The sequence below is a fragment of the Hoplias malabaricus genome, chromosome 14 (genome assembly GCF_029633855.1).
Source record: "Hoplias malabaricus isolate fHopMal1 chromosome 14, fHopMal1.hap1, whole genome shotgun sequence".
Taxonomy (NCBI): Eukaryota; Metazoa; Chordata; class Actinopteri; order Characiformes; family Erythrinidae; genus Hoplias; species Hoplias malabaricus.
Genome location: NC_089813.1, coordinates 32,529,826 through 32,545,007, shown reverse-complemented (window position 1 = coordinate 32,545,007; position 15,182 = coordinate 32,529,826). Strand labels below are relative to the sequence as shown.

Below are 15,182 nucleotides of genomic sequence, written 5' to 3'. Positions count from 1 at the left end.
TATTAGCATTTAGTCCTGTGAACATTAGCGTGGTCAGATACTGATGCTGAATTATTAGTTGTGAATCACAAAAGCCACACAGTCCACTCCAGAAAAGACAGAACCTGATGCTTGGGGTTTTATACCCTACTAGTCCACCCTTGGTATTGAGCATATTGACCTGTTAAGTTGAACTGACAGCCAAAACCTTTCAGCGCTCAATGGGTTTTCCTACTGTGCTCCTATTGGACAAGTTTGATTTTAGGAATAAGTAATCTGTCTAATTGAGAACTGTCATGACGGAGGACTAAAAAAACACAAGAACAAATATGGAACTATGGAACAGAACTGATGATTCTGAATAGTTTAGTCTAACTTTCAGGCAAACTCTATTGGATGCTCTTGGCACTGCAGTGGTCATCAAAGAAGTTAAAGAGGGAACAGAAGGGTACTTACCATGACTACATCTTTTTCATCTGTAGCACTGAAGCTCCTCTGGTCTTGTGGAAAGGATGAGGGTGCGAGGTCAGGAACTGACCAAGGCAGTGTACAGTTCCTCAGTGTGATCTTCTCCAATGAAGTACAGCAGCAGCTCCTAATGAGGCAGCAGCATGCTGCAGAGTGCCAGCACTGTCTCTGCTCCCCTTTTTTTCCTCTCTCGCTCTCTTCTTCTAATCTATTCCTCTCTCTCTCTCTCTCTCTCTCTCTCTCTCTCTCATATCATCCAATAGCTACCCCTCCTTTTTTTTACCCCCTCTCTCTTATTCCTCACTCTCACTCCCACTCTTACTGTCACCACCCTTTCTTTTCTGTTGTCTCCCTCTAACAGTCCCTTTATTATCAAGCCTTATTTAAACTGTATTACAAATACCCAGATAAATAAAATGTATTTCATCAACCTATAGATTCTGCTTTTTTAAGCCATACATTTTTGGGCACCTTCTTTTTCAACCTTTTCTTTTCTGAAATCAAGGGTGAATTTAAAGAGCTTGTCCTCCTTTGAGGCAGTAACTGAGTCTACTCTTCCACAAATTATTTAAACTACATATCAGAACATTGCTTTGAGCATTTGGTGACATTGTGCCATGAAAATGTTGGTAAGGTCAGGTACTGATATTAAATGATTAGTCCATTTCATCACAAATCACAATCCATTTAATCACAAAAGTATTGGATGGTGCTTCATCACTCCACAGAATGCAGTTCAATAGCATCACAGCCCAATGCTTTTGGACTTTACATCCCTTCAGCTGACAACGGATATCAATTGACGAAAAGATGACAAGTGGTATGAGATTGAGATATGAGATTTGCATAGTTGTCTATATCAGTAATTGGGGCAATTGTAATTGTAAAATTAGCATCAATATACTATTTACAAATTCTAACATAGAACATCACCATATATGAATCATCTAAACCAAAAGATTTCGGACACCATATTTTCCCCAAGAACAGAACAAATTGATGCATATACTTTTGCAGCCCTTTTCCTTGATGGAACACATAACAAATGCAGTGATAAATAAATTCTACTTGCTACTACTTAATTTATAGGTTATATTTTGTTGAATAAAATAACAATTGCGTGGCGCAGGAGGTAGTGTTGCAGTTACACAGCACCAGGGAACTGTATGCCTGCTCCGGATGGCTGTCTGTGAAGATTTTGGTGTGTTCTCCCTGTGTCCCCGTGGGTTTCCTCCACATCAGTGGGTGGACTGACTACTCCAAAAGTGTCCGTAGGTGTGTAGGTGTGAGTGTGTGTCGCCCTGTGAAGGACTGGCAGCCCTCTCCAGGGTATGTTGTGCCCAGAGATTCTGGGTAGACTTGGACCCACTGCAACCCTGAACTGGATAAGCAGTTACAGATAATGAATGAATGAATGAATGAATGAATGAATGAATGAATGAAATGATATGTTACACCAACACTGCTTTAAAATGTATTTGCACACCTAATGTTTTACTGCAGTTATCTTCAATCATTTAGTTTTGCAGCGTAGTTGCTAACGAACCCGTTTTAACATTTAATACACCAATGATGTTATGGCTTTATACATGGAAATACCTCATTAATGTTTGAAAATATATATAAAAAAAACTCCCAGCATTTAAAGGTTAGTACTGCTTGATTGTGTTTTCACTGTTAAAAATGTAACTTAATTATAATTAGTAGGTACTGGATTTTAATGAAACCAGGGTGACATATCGAAAAATGATTTGCCAAACAAGAAACCAATTATACTGACTTCCCTTTGTTCCCTCCTTTGTCATTCCCTCTCTATCTTCTACTCTCTCTTTATCTGCCTCTGGGTGTCTTCACTTTCAGTGCTTCTTTGTTTCTTCTACTTTCCTCTGCCTCTGCGTGATTCTGTGAGCTGACCTCTCGCTCTGACTCACAGTCTTGCTCTAATTTTTGTGGGTCTGTACTGGTGGGCACTGAATTGCTGTTGTAATTTAGGAACCACACTTGTGTTTGTGTGTGTGTGTGTGTGTGTGTGTGTGTGTGTGTGTGAGAGAGAGAGAGAGAGAGAGAGAAAGAGAGAGAAAGAGAGAGAGAGAGCGCCTTTCATTTGATGTGTGAATTTGAAAAGATCCCACTGGCCATTCCATTTATCTTGTGTACACCTTCTCAGTATCCCACTCATTGTCAACCCCTTGATGTCCACTCCACCGTTAATGAGACTGTCACTCCAACGTTTGTAACTGATACAGATGTAAAGAAATGAACAGAACTTGTACATGCATCAATTTTGTTCTCCTGGTATGTAGCTTCAAAAGTACAAGGTACAATCCTCTTCACACAGGTGAAGAAGAATCACAGGAAGGGAATGAGTGTTCATTAAGGGAACTACTTCATTATTTTCAGCATTAGAAGATCAGACGGAGAAGTGCTGCTGGAGATTTTAAACAGTGTCTACTCACCATCCAGTCTTTTAGACACACCTACCTCATTAGTTCAACTTGTAGATGTAGCTCGCTTGTTGTCACACAGTGAGTGTTGGTCTTCCTAGTCTTTCATCAGTGGGCACAGGACACTGCCCACAGGACCCCTAGAACTTCAGCAGTGTCACATTTATCACTCAGAGCATTAATATTCAGACCCAAAGAGCAGAAACTATTGGGAAGCCGATTGCAGGTTTCGGCAAAGAACATCAAAGGGAGACCAGAGCTTGGATTAATATAGCAGCCCCAAAAATAGATGAATACACGTCTTTTTGGACAATTTGCAAACAGAGTGCAGAGATCCTGAGGGACTTTGGAGCTTTATCCCAAACAGGATCAGGTGCAGCAGTAGCTCCAGGCACAACTGTGAGGGGAGTGGGAAAAGGGACCAAAAATAAATAAATAAATAAAATAAATCCAAGCCTTTTAGCAGCTCTTCACAAGAATCGTACAGAAGAAGCGTACAGAGTGATCTGAGTTATGTACTGAACATAAAACTGTAAAATTGATGGTGCTGGTGATATAACTTATCTTTGTTGAACCATTAAAAATGACCCATAGAGGACAGAAGATCTAACACCTAAATTTTTTAACAAAATTACATTATAATCAATGCACTAGTGTTGACTAAAATCATAGATCAAGCTGTAATTAATGATCTAACTGATTCATTGTGTCACAGTCACACAGTCACACACCTCCAGGAACCTGGAGGTTGTGGGTTCAAATCTTGCTCCTGGTGACTCTCTTTGGTGTGTTCTCCCCATGTCCGTGTGGGTTTCCTCCGGGTGCTCCGGTTTCCTCCCGCGGTCCAAAAACACACGTTGGACTGGCGACCCAAAAGTATCCATAGGTGTGAGTGAATATGTCGCCCTTTGAAGGACTGGCGCCCCCTACAGGTTGTGATCTGGCCTGGCGTCCAGTGATTCTGGGTAGGCTCCGGACTCACTGCGACCCTGAACTGGATAAGCAGTTACAGACAATGAATGAATATTTATGCCAAAAAAATATAAATATGACTTTCTTTTCTGCTACAGCTCAGTAAGTACTGGGCATTAAACAGGTATTTATGGGATACAATAAAATCTAATATAATATATAATATACAAGCTATTTTCCATTCCCCAAAGAAAATTTTTACTCACAAAAATAAAAGCAGCATTTTGGCTTAACATATAAATACAGCTGATCTGTCTCACTTTCTCTCCCTTTTCTCCTCTATTCCACTCTCCCAGCCCTGTATACATACATAAACACACACACACACACACACACACACTCACACACAGAAACACACACACACACACACACACACACACACATATAAACTAAACTATCCTATATTTATAAGGTACAGTTACCTGGCTAATGCCTACAGCTTTGTGAATTGTAAGAGGAAATTTTACCAACATACACTTTGTTTCTTTAAATCAGTACTTTCCAGTGATATTTGCCACTGAGACATAAAGACAAAAAGACTACCATAACAAGAGGCACTTGCCTAATGAACCGAATAATCAGAAGAGTATCATTATCATTTGCATTTCCTATCATGCTGTTTTGATTAATCTACCCTTCTCTCCCCACCTTTGAGTGGAGTGTGAATGCCATTCAGTTTAGTAAAATTTGGTTCTCTTCACTGCTTCACAATGTGGCTCATCATGTTTAACTATCTCTCTTTTTCAAGCATGAAGAACAAAAATAAATAAATAAACAACTTAAAGTAAAGATAAAAGATAAATGTGTTCTGGAGCCTAAATTATTAAGTCACTCAGATTCTCCCCAGACTCACTCAAAGCTCAGTGGCTTACATTATAATGGATAACTTATTATATTCATGTTAAAATGTTTTTAATAGTCCTAGTGAGAACAGAAAAAAACATGCATGCATTTGCTTATTTTACAATATTTTAATTAAGTCAAAAACATATATTATATATATATTATCATTCTGTAGTTGTTAAAAAAAGAAAAAGTAAAACAAATGTAGAAGTAAATTGTCACCCAAGATTATCCATCCATCCATCCATTATCTGTAGCCGCTTATCCAATTCTAGGGTCGCGGGGGGTCCAGAGCCTACCTGGAATCATTGGGCGCAAGGCGGGAATACACCCTGGAGGGGGCTCACCCAAGATTTTCTGTAAATATTTCCCCAAAATTTCTGTAAACCATTTTAGACTACATACAGGTCTTTATTAATGTCTTACAAACTTATGGATTTTGTTTAGATTAGATTACATATTACAGTAAATTATTTTCTTTAAAATTCAATTCTTTGATTGCCATTAAAATTCCAATTATTTTATCCAATTATGATCCAGGTCTATTTTTATAATGAAGATGACAGGCCTTATTTGTTTTTGTGGATATTTTGTAGAGCACTGCTGTGTCTGATCCATTATTATCAGCACAGCACACTAACATACCAACACCCCACAAACGCATCAGTGTTTCTGCAGGGCTGAGAATTATCCGCCACCCAGATGATACCTGTTTTGTCCTGTGGGGGTCTTGAATGAGGTTAAATGGTGTTAAATGTTTGCAGAACAACAGATGAATAACAGTCTATGATTATAGGAAAACAAAGTGACCCTGTATGGACACAGGAGCAGAGAGAATAGAGAGGGAGTGTAGAAACTAGGAAGTAGTAGTAATATTATGGCTGGTTGGTTTATAGAAATTAAATGTCTCCTTGTACAGCTTATGACTACATTGTTCTTGGTCATGACAGCTAGAATTAAATTTGCAGCTACTGTGGTTTGAAAATAGCACTCTTTGCAATTTCAACATAAAAAGTATTAATCTTTCATCATCCGTCTCTTTCTCTCTCTCTCTCTCTCTCTCTCTCTCTCTCCCATACACACAAAACCACACACACACACGCTATCACATTATCAAAAAAAAAAAAAAAAAAATATATATATATATATATAAATCTTAACGGAATATCTATGATTGTGGGCAAATGCAGTTCTCAGGTTTGTTGATGTTCAGAAGCTGAAGGGTATGTTTGAGGGGGAAAAATGAGAGTTTGTTGGTGGCTGAAGTTTAACTTTTTTTATGTTTGTAATCACTGTTTGATTTACTACAGAAACTCATTTGTAACCCGTGTTGTTTGTGTTGTGGAGGTGGTGGACACCTATAAGTATCTGGGCTTACACCTAGACAATAAACTGGACTGGTCAGCCAACACTGAAGCACTCTACAAGAAAGGGCAGAGCAGGCTGTACTTCCTGAGGAGGTTGGGGTCCTTCAATGTCTGCAGTAAGCTCCTCAGGATGTTTTACCAGACTGTTGTTGCCAGTGTCCTCTTTTATGCTGTGGTATGCTGGGGAGGAAGCATAAAGAAGAGGGATGCTGGGCGACTAGACAGGCTGGTTAAGAAAGCTGGCTCTGTGGTGGGGGCTGAACTGGAGTGCATCACTTCCATATCAAACAAGAGGACCCTGAACAAACTGATTAGCATCTTGGACAATGAGTGCCATCCACTCCACAGTATCATAACCAAGCAGAAGAGCTTGATCAGCTGGAGACTTCGCTCACTGCCAGGCTCAACTGACAGACTGAGGAAGTCATTTGTCCCCAGGGCTATTGAGCTGTTCAATGCTTCACTAAAGGGGAGAGGAGAGTTGGACTTCTCTGCATAGTCTGTCTGTCCATCCAACACCACCACCACCTCCACCTCCTCCATATTGCACATGTGTACCTAACTGGACAATAGACAGGTCAACCACTGGACAAGTCAACCAACTCATCTACCTCATGTGTACCTTAATCTGACAGCTACAATAGTAGGTGTATACTTAATACAGGTACATTGCACTAAATTGCCTTGCACTATTTTATTTAATATATTTATTTCTAATTCTGAAACTGCACTGTTATTGCACTGTACTTATATTGCACATTCCATACCCATTGCATTATCCACACCTTTTCAACTTTTAAATCATATGCTGCACAAAAGAGATCATCCCCAGCTGCTCACAGTATCACAGATTCTTGCCAGGCTATGTTTGATTACTCTGACGATTGATTGATTGATTGATTATTCTTAAGCACACTGTCAGCTTCTTGGGTATTTGATTTTTTTTTTTTTTTTTGTTTTGTTTTTTTTTTTTTTAAACTCTATTAGTCCATTGCTGTTTAGTGATTCGTGTACGTGATGTCTAAGTCTGTAAGCTACTGAGACCTTTAATTTCCCCTGGGGATCAATAAAGTATCTATCTATCTATCTATCTATCTTGTTTATCTTTGTAGCAAATTCTTCAATGCAGGTAGCCGTCTCCTAAATTTGGAGACATTTCCACTAATGATCCGTAACAGTAAAAATAAATAATTATTACTTACCTATGGAGCAGGAATACTTCATAAACACATTAGACTAGTTTAGAGCAAGTAAACATGGTGAGAAAACCACTTCTGAATTTGTTTAAAAGTGGTTTTTGATCAATATAGTGAACGTTGTCTTTAAATATCACTTTCAAACAGGCATTAATTATGCAAAAATTATACTGGTATAAACACTTGTTCAGTTCTTGCTCTCTCTCTCTCTCTCTCTCTCTCTCTCTCTTTCTCTCTCTCTCCTGTACATCTACAGTGAGTATACTGACACCAAGTGGAAGTTCGGCAATATAACATTCTGCATTTTGCTCTATTGCAGCAGAAATCACAAGAAAGATACTTACTACATTACTACTATATAAAAACATATACATTTGTGAGATGATTACAAAATTTAAAAAGCTCCAAACCTAATGAGAAAAATGCTCTCAGAGGAGCATCTGTTCTAGGAAGGGACTAGGGAGTTAAAAAAACAGGATATTGAACAGACAACTAAAAAAGAGGCTAGACAGATGGTGGAAGCAGAAGTGGACAGTGGAGCAGGAGACTGGCCCTAAGACCAGGAGACCTAGTAAGCAAGTGACTGGGCCACAGTCTAAAGGTGAGGAGATGACAGCTTGCAGTAGGACAGTGTGGATATGAAAGCTGGCAATGGGACATGAGCAGAGTTGGAAATACTTAGATTTGCCACAGGTAGCACTTGCAGAGTCACCACTTGTTCCCACAAACTGTAAAAGTCTACAGGCCCTTGTTTGATGTTTTCTTGCCTGCAAAACTGCCTTGATTTCAAGGCTTGCAAGCCACAGTAAACCCTGAATCAGACCACAGTTAAAGTCCTGTTATTCTTGACTTTTCTCTTACATGCTACTAGCCTCTTTCAGCTGATATTTATACTGTTGTGCCTGAGGTTGATCTACCAGTTCCACTTCATCATATCTCTGCATCTTCACCTTTACACTTCCGGTTTCTGCCTCTGCAGGACACCTGCTTATTTGGCTCAACTTCTTGGTCAGAACTTTCTCAATTAGGAACTGGATTCTTTTCTCTTCCTGCTGCTGGAAGAAGGAAGAGGCCACTTTCCTGCGGAGTCGTCGGCTATAGACCTCCAGGAAAGCAAGACAATAGCTAAAGAGATAGAGCAGAGCTAATGAGACCAGCTCATCAGGGTTCAGCTCGCTGGGCTTGGCCTTGCACTGAGCTGCGTCAGAACCCACAGTGGCTCTGTAAGTTCTCCTGAAGTCCACCTCCACTGATTTACCGCAGGAAAACACCTGGCAGATGCTGGACCAATAATCAACCTATTAGAAAAGAAGAAGATAGGAGCACTATTGTTTATATACTATACCCATGCCAAAGGTTTTGTGTGTAATTCTATACTGTCGTAGGTAAATGTTTGGACAAGCCAGTCGATTTACATACTTTGTATATTTTCTAAGTGAAAACAAGTTAACACGTCTTTTACAGGGAGCTGAAATATGTCTTTTACCAGTTTGAGTGCATATTTACAATTTATTTGCTGTGATTAGATTCATGAAAATACATTTAAATATTTGCATAAGCTATGTGTAATATTTGTTTTCCAAGTATTGCAAATTGTGCATATTTTGTAGAAATATGTTTCTCTTATCATTAAAAATATGAACATTTTTATCTGACTGCATTTCCTATGCCCACAAAAACTTCACATGATAATTGTCCCCAAAAAACATGTATCTCAATTTTGTCCATTTTTAGTTTACTACATCATTTGAATATAGCAGCTGTCCTTCACATTGTGTGTAAATGTCACAGAAATACTCCAAAATGTCTTTTACCTTGATGTCCATTGAAAGTTTTTTTCCTTCTCATGTAAAGTTATTGTTTTTGAGATACATGTTATTCTTGGACTGTCACGATATGGATAACAAGCAATATTTGTTGCAAGAATGATGGAACCTACCTTAAAATGGACCTGTACACTAATATCAGTTGATGGTACATCCAAAAGCCATGTTCCACCTGTTACTACACCATAAAGCACGATTTTGTCGAGCATTATCAGCATGACCGTAATCAGCACATAGAGTGTGATGTGCAAAATGGGAACTAGGCACCTAATCAGTTCTCTTTTTGTCATTCTGAAGCTCGTCGAATTCACCCCATTCTTCACATCCTTTGCTTCTACTTGGATCCCTCTGTCCTTTGCAGTTCTTCGAAGCAGCCCCGTGATGTAGACATTATCAAACCTAACTGAGGTTAGGTAAGACTTCAGGTAAAGGGTGGACTCCAGGAAAAGGTAGATTACGAAAACAGCAGCCAATATTCTGCTGGACTGCAGTTTCACTCTCTCAAGTTGCTGTTGGGCCTTTGAGAAATCCTCTTCAATGTGTTTGCTTAAGTTGTTCAGACTTTCCCTCAATGTGTTCACTTTAATATCTGTGGTGTGGTTGAAGTTCTGAAGCTTTTCCATAAAGCTGATTTCGTGGTTTTTAATGACCTGAATTTTGCCAACCATATCATTCTTTATGCTGTTGCTGAGTTGAGATGAGTTGAGAAGACTATGAGCGAGATTCTCCGAGGTGCATTTCATAAGGTGCGTGATTGTGGCTATGTTGGCAGCAATGTTTGGAAAAATGTAAAGTACAACAGTCATCGCACACATGGATAGAATGAGTTTGCGTCCCTGTCTGGTGCCCAGTGTGGGAATCATCAAAGTAAATGCACAGCGGAAAGGGTGAACGAGGAAACATAAGATGAAGACAGCTGCTGAGTAGATCCCTGAGGAGATGCCTGCGATGAGGCGGTCATACAGCAGACGTTCACTCAGCCAACGGAACAGCAGGGCACCTGTACCCACTGAGATACCAAGACACATGAACAGGAGAGTGAAGATCTGTCCGGCATTTTGTGGAGTTGGAATGGAGTAGGAAAACCAGAGAAACTCCATGCTGTTTCTTATAGACCCTCTGCCAGAAACACCAGAGAGCATCAGTTAGATGATAGATGTTAGAGGACGTGGACCCAGGGGATTGCAAAAGTGTTTCTACAAAGAACATATCAATGCAAACCATTCATAGCCCTCCTAGACATGTTGGGTTGGATGTGTAGCTAGATGCAACAACATACATTGTACATCCTTTGCCATACATAATCACATTATTTACGCTTTTTTTATTATTATAAATTAATGTACATGTGAGTGATGCCCTTTGTTTTTTACTAAATAAAAACAATATAGAAATATTGTAACTGATCAGGCATACTGAAAAAACCCCAAATAATTAAACCAGATGGAGGCTCACAAATTTAAAAAAGTGTCACACTATGAAAAGGTTCAAGAGCCACTGAGTTAGATGCTAAAAATGATGAATAATGCGCTACCATTTCTAATTTGTCTCTCAATGTTAGTAAAAGCCAGTTCTTCACAACACAGATAATGAAACAATATCATATTTTGTCTTAACAGAGTCAACAATAAGTATCTTAAAAAGAAAATAATCTCAACTGTCATACAGCTAAACAGCTAAACATTTTCAACACAAAAATAACTACTTTTGTTTGTATTCTGAAGACATTTTAACACAGGTTTAAGTCAGGGCTATGTTACACCCCATGAATAATGTTACTGAATTCATAAATTTCCTTCTGAGATCAAGCCGAGAATTTTTTAAACATACACGCAAGTATAGATGCCAGAATAAGAAGAATGTCTTGGTTAAAAGAACCATTTTTGGCTCCTTAAAAAGCCTTTCAGTGTATAAGTAACTGAGATGTGCAAATAACCTTACATTTTAGAGAAATCATATGTCCATGTTCAATAATCATTATTCATTGTTATGACAACAATGTCAAGATATGACTGGCAAACTAATCAATTATAATTAATTTAATAACTGTAAGTATTTAGGGACCAGTCTCTTAAAATGTTTAGTTAATTGAACTTCTAATAATATGTTAATAGAACAATGATCTATAATTTTATTATTAGAAGTCAGTTTAACTACAAATTTAATAGAATTTAATAGTTATCAGTAAAGTAAAGGAACATCTAAACAACAGTAATAAAATAAAACAACACTCAACCTGAATGTGTTCCAGAAATTCCACAGGGACATTTTTTGCTGTAATTGCTGATGGAAGGTTAGAGCCATTTGATAAAATGCAAATAATCCAGTCATATTTGTCAACATCTTATGGAAGTAGCTACTGCCCACAATCACACACCACTTGTTAACACACCCACTACGCACACACACACATACACACACACACGCAATGTCATGAGTCACATTGTTGCTCAGATTCACATGAATATTCTGTGTTATCTGACACATTTTACACCTACATGCACTTTGGGTCTCAGGACAAGTAGAGAATTCTTTGAATCCTTGTATTTCTGTGATTTGTTCCTCTGTCCTGCTAGCTCTAGCTCAGAGGATAGAAATTTTAAGACTTCAAGTCCATTTCTATTCCATTCCCTTTAAGGCTTCCTCAGTATAACCTCTGACTTCTCTGAATACAGGGGACACCTTGCTTTAAGTCATGAAATTGTTGTAGTAAAACTTAAATAAAATTCAACAAAATTCTATAAGATCAAGGATTTGTGTTTGCATCTCGTAAAAGGGAAGTGTGACACATACACAGCTGGTTTAGAACATGAACTTCTCTAAGAGAAACTGGAAGTGGATTAGATGGTTGTTTGCACACAGCTACTTTTATGGTAAAATGAAGATAAGCTAATGATAAACAAGACTAATTTCGCATGTATGGCAACTTTTCTTTAAAGGAAGTTGAAAATCGGGTGTTGGAGCTTCATAATGCGAAGTGTTGGCATCTGCATTATTAGTAGCCTTAAAACTATGATTAACAATGAAACAAAATCTGAATAATACAAACCGGATTCCAAAAAAGTTGGGACACTAAACAAATTGTGAATAAAAACTGAATGCAATGATGTGGAGGTGCCAACATCTAATATTTTATTCAGAATAGAACACAAATCACAGATCAAAAGTTTAAACTGAGAGAATGTACCATTTTAAGGGAAAATATGTTGTTTCAAAATTTCATGGTGTCAACAAATCCCAAAAAAACACTCCATTTTAAATGACCCCTGGCCCAGTGCAAACGTCTGAGCTTGTGGAGCTTGCTTAGAAATGGCTTCCTCTTTGCACTGTAGAGTTTCAGCTGGCAACGGCGGATGGCACGGTGGATTGTGTTCACTGACAATGCTTTCTGGAAGTATTCCTGAGCCCATTCTGTTATTTCCTTGACAGTGGCATTCCTGTTTGAGGTGCAGTGACGTTTAAGGGCCTAGAGATCACGACCATCCAGTAGAGTTTTACTGCCTTGACCCTTACGCACAGCAATTGTTCCAGATTATCTGAATCTTTTGATGATGTTATGCACGGTTGATGGTGATAACTTAAACGTCTTTGCTATTTTACGCTGGGTAACACCATTCTGGTATTGCTGCACTATCTTTCTGTGCAACAATAGTGGAATTGGTGATCCTCTTACCATCTTGGCTTCAGAGACACACTGACACTCTGAGAAGCTCTTTTTATACTCAATCATGTTGTCAATTGACCTAATTAGTGTTAATTGGTCTTCCAGCTGTTCATTATATGCTCAATTTCCTTTTTCCAGCCACTTATTGCTACTTGTCCCAACTTTTTTGGGATTTATTGACACTGTGAAATTTTGAATCAACATATTTTTCCTTTAAAATGTTACATTTACTCAGATTAGACTTTTGATCTGTCATCTATGTTCTATTACGAATAAAATATTGACATTTGCCATCTCCACATCATTGCATTCAGTTTATATTCACAATTTGTTTAGTGTCCCAACTTTTTTGGAATCCGGTTTGTACACTGATTTTTTAAAAAGAAATATTTAGTCTATTATGTCCAAAAAGCCATTGAAACTGTATAGAAACGACTCAAAATTTTAACCCACGTTAAAAATGAAGATATATGAATATGCATGAACACTGAAAGATCACTATCTACACTCATTGTCCATTTTATCAGCTCCGCTGACAACACAGGAGCACTTTGTGGATCTACAATTACAGACAGTAGTCCAGCTATTTCTCTGCATACTTTCTTATCCCCATTTCACCAATGGTCAACACCCACCAGAGTACCACCACAGAGCCACCAGATGACACTGGTGATGAATGTTTTTGGTTGGTGGACTACTGAACACTGAAGGTTTTAGAAGTCAAGCAGCACTGCTGTGTCTGATCCACTCATGCCAGCCCAGCACACATTCACCTCATCAGTGTCACTGCAGCTCTGAGTATAGTTCACCACCCAAATCATACTTGCTCTGTGGTAGGACTTATTGCATATTCATGAAAACAAAGATGTTAGCCAGTTTTAAGGAATTAAAGAGAGAGAGAGAGAGAGAGAGAGAGAGAGAGAGAGAGAGAGAGCGTGAGAGAGAGAGAGAGAGAGAGAGAGAGAGAGAGAGAGAGAGAGAGAGAGAGAGAACACACGCAGGAAACAGATCATAATATTTATTTTATTGGAGTTTTATTGCTTCTTTTTGACTGGAAAATATATATATATTACTAACTTTGAATTGAATATATTAAAAATTACATATGACAATGAGAGTTTCAAGGGCATTTTACTTCAGGACACCTTTCATAAGGCCACAAAGGTACATAAGTTTTTCTTAACAACTAACAACAGTTGTACACCCACTTAAATAAGGGCATATTCCAACAAGTTGGAATCAGTTGACATGTGATTTTTGTTCAAAATAGGCCTTTGTAGAAGTGTATGCAGATTTAAGTCATCATAAAAGGGTTATTCAGGTGTGAAAGATGACCTATAGTAATGTGTAATTGAAGTTTCTGTGTCACTAACATCTTACAGTTCTACACTTTATATAAAATGCAATTAACATCACTTCAAATATTTTACTCTGCTGGCTCTTTTAACAAGTGTACAACCAAAAATTATATTACATATATATATTTACAGAACGTAGCATTTTACCCAGAGCAACGAGCAACTTTGAAACTTAATCAGGTTAGATGTAGAACAATGAATTACAGAATCCTGCTCGAGCTAAGAATCAAATCCTAACATACTACAATAAGTTCCACCTCCAGTCCCTCAATCATGGCATCTAACTACTGACACATTGAAAAAAAGCAAATATTATCTTCAGCTTTTGCTTTTAAAATCCTTGGCCTAAAGCACAAGTATGATTTCAAGTTACTGTTGCAAATACATAGTGTTTTGTTTTGACAAAAGTATTTACATTCACTAGCTTTTTTAGAGATACATGTTTGTTTTTGAACAGTTATAATACAGCAATCATTTACACTGCATCTTTATACACACTGACACTGTTGGTGTGTGTGTGTGTGTGTGTTTATGAGAAATTGTTATATTGGTTTTAGTGGTCAGCAAAGCATACAGCTCATGACCTATTACAGTTCACATCATTTTTTTTACAGAGTTTCCTCTTTCTAGTCCATTATAACTTTTCTCAAACTGACTCAGACTGAAAAATACCAAAATAAAGAGCTGTGATTGTCTTCATCATCAACTCTAACAGAGTGTCACTCACTCAAACAAGAAAATCACAGATCACAAGGCGAACATGTCAGACTCTCGGGAAAGTAGAATTAAATCATAACCAACAACAAAAACATCAGCTAACATAAGCTAACACTGATTCTAATATACTGTACAATTATTTAAACGTGTTAAGGCAATTACAGCTTTGAATTGACATGAATCCATGTCTCAAAAATGTATAATTTAATTTAACCAACATTTTCTGTAAGTTCCTGCTTGAAGCTCTAGTGGGCACTGTTCTATAGGTTTTGTTGTTCACAGTCAAACAGTTGTGATTTTGCTTCATGAGTGGAAAATGCAGATAAAAACACTTAATCTGCTTAAAAC

General features: G+C 38.0%; 1 protein-coding gene across 1 annotated transcript; it reads right to left on the bottom strand.

Moving 5' to 3' along the window:
- Positions 1–8,108: 8,108 nt before the first annotated feature.
- ocstamp (osteoclast stimulatory transmembrane protein) lies at positions 8,109–11,377 on the bottom strand. The gene is made up of 3 exons (XM_066644941.1): positions 11,332–11,377; positions 9,209–10,214; positions 8,109–8,567 (listed from the first exon to the last, which is right to left on the bottom strand). The coding sequence occupies exons 1-3, from the start codon at positions 11,361–11,363 to the stop codon at positions 8,127–8,129; spliced, it is 1,479 nt and encodes a 492-aa protein (XP_066501038.1). The 5' UTR covers positions 11,364–11,377; the 3' UTR covers positions 8,109–8,126.
- Between the last annotated feature and the right edge of the window lie 3,805 nt (positions 11,378–15,182).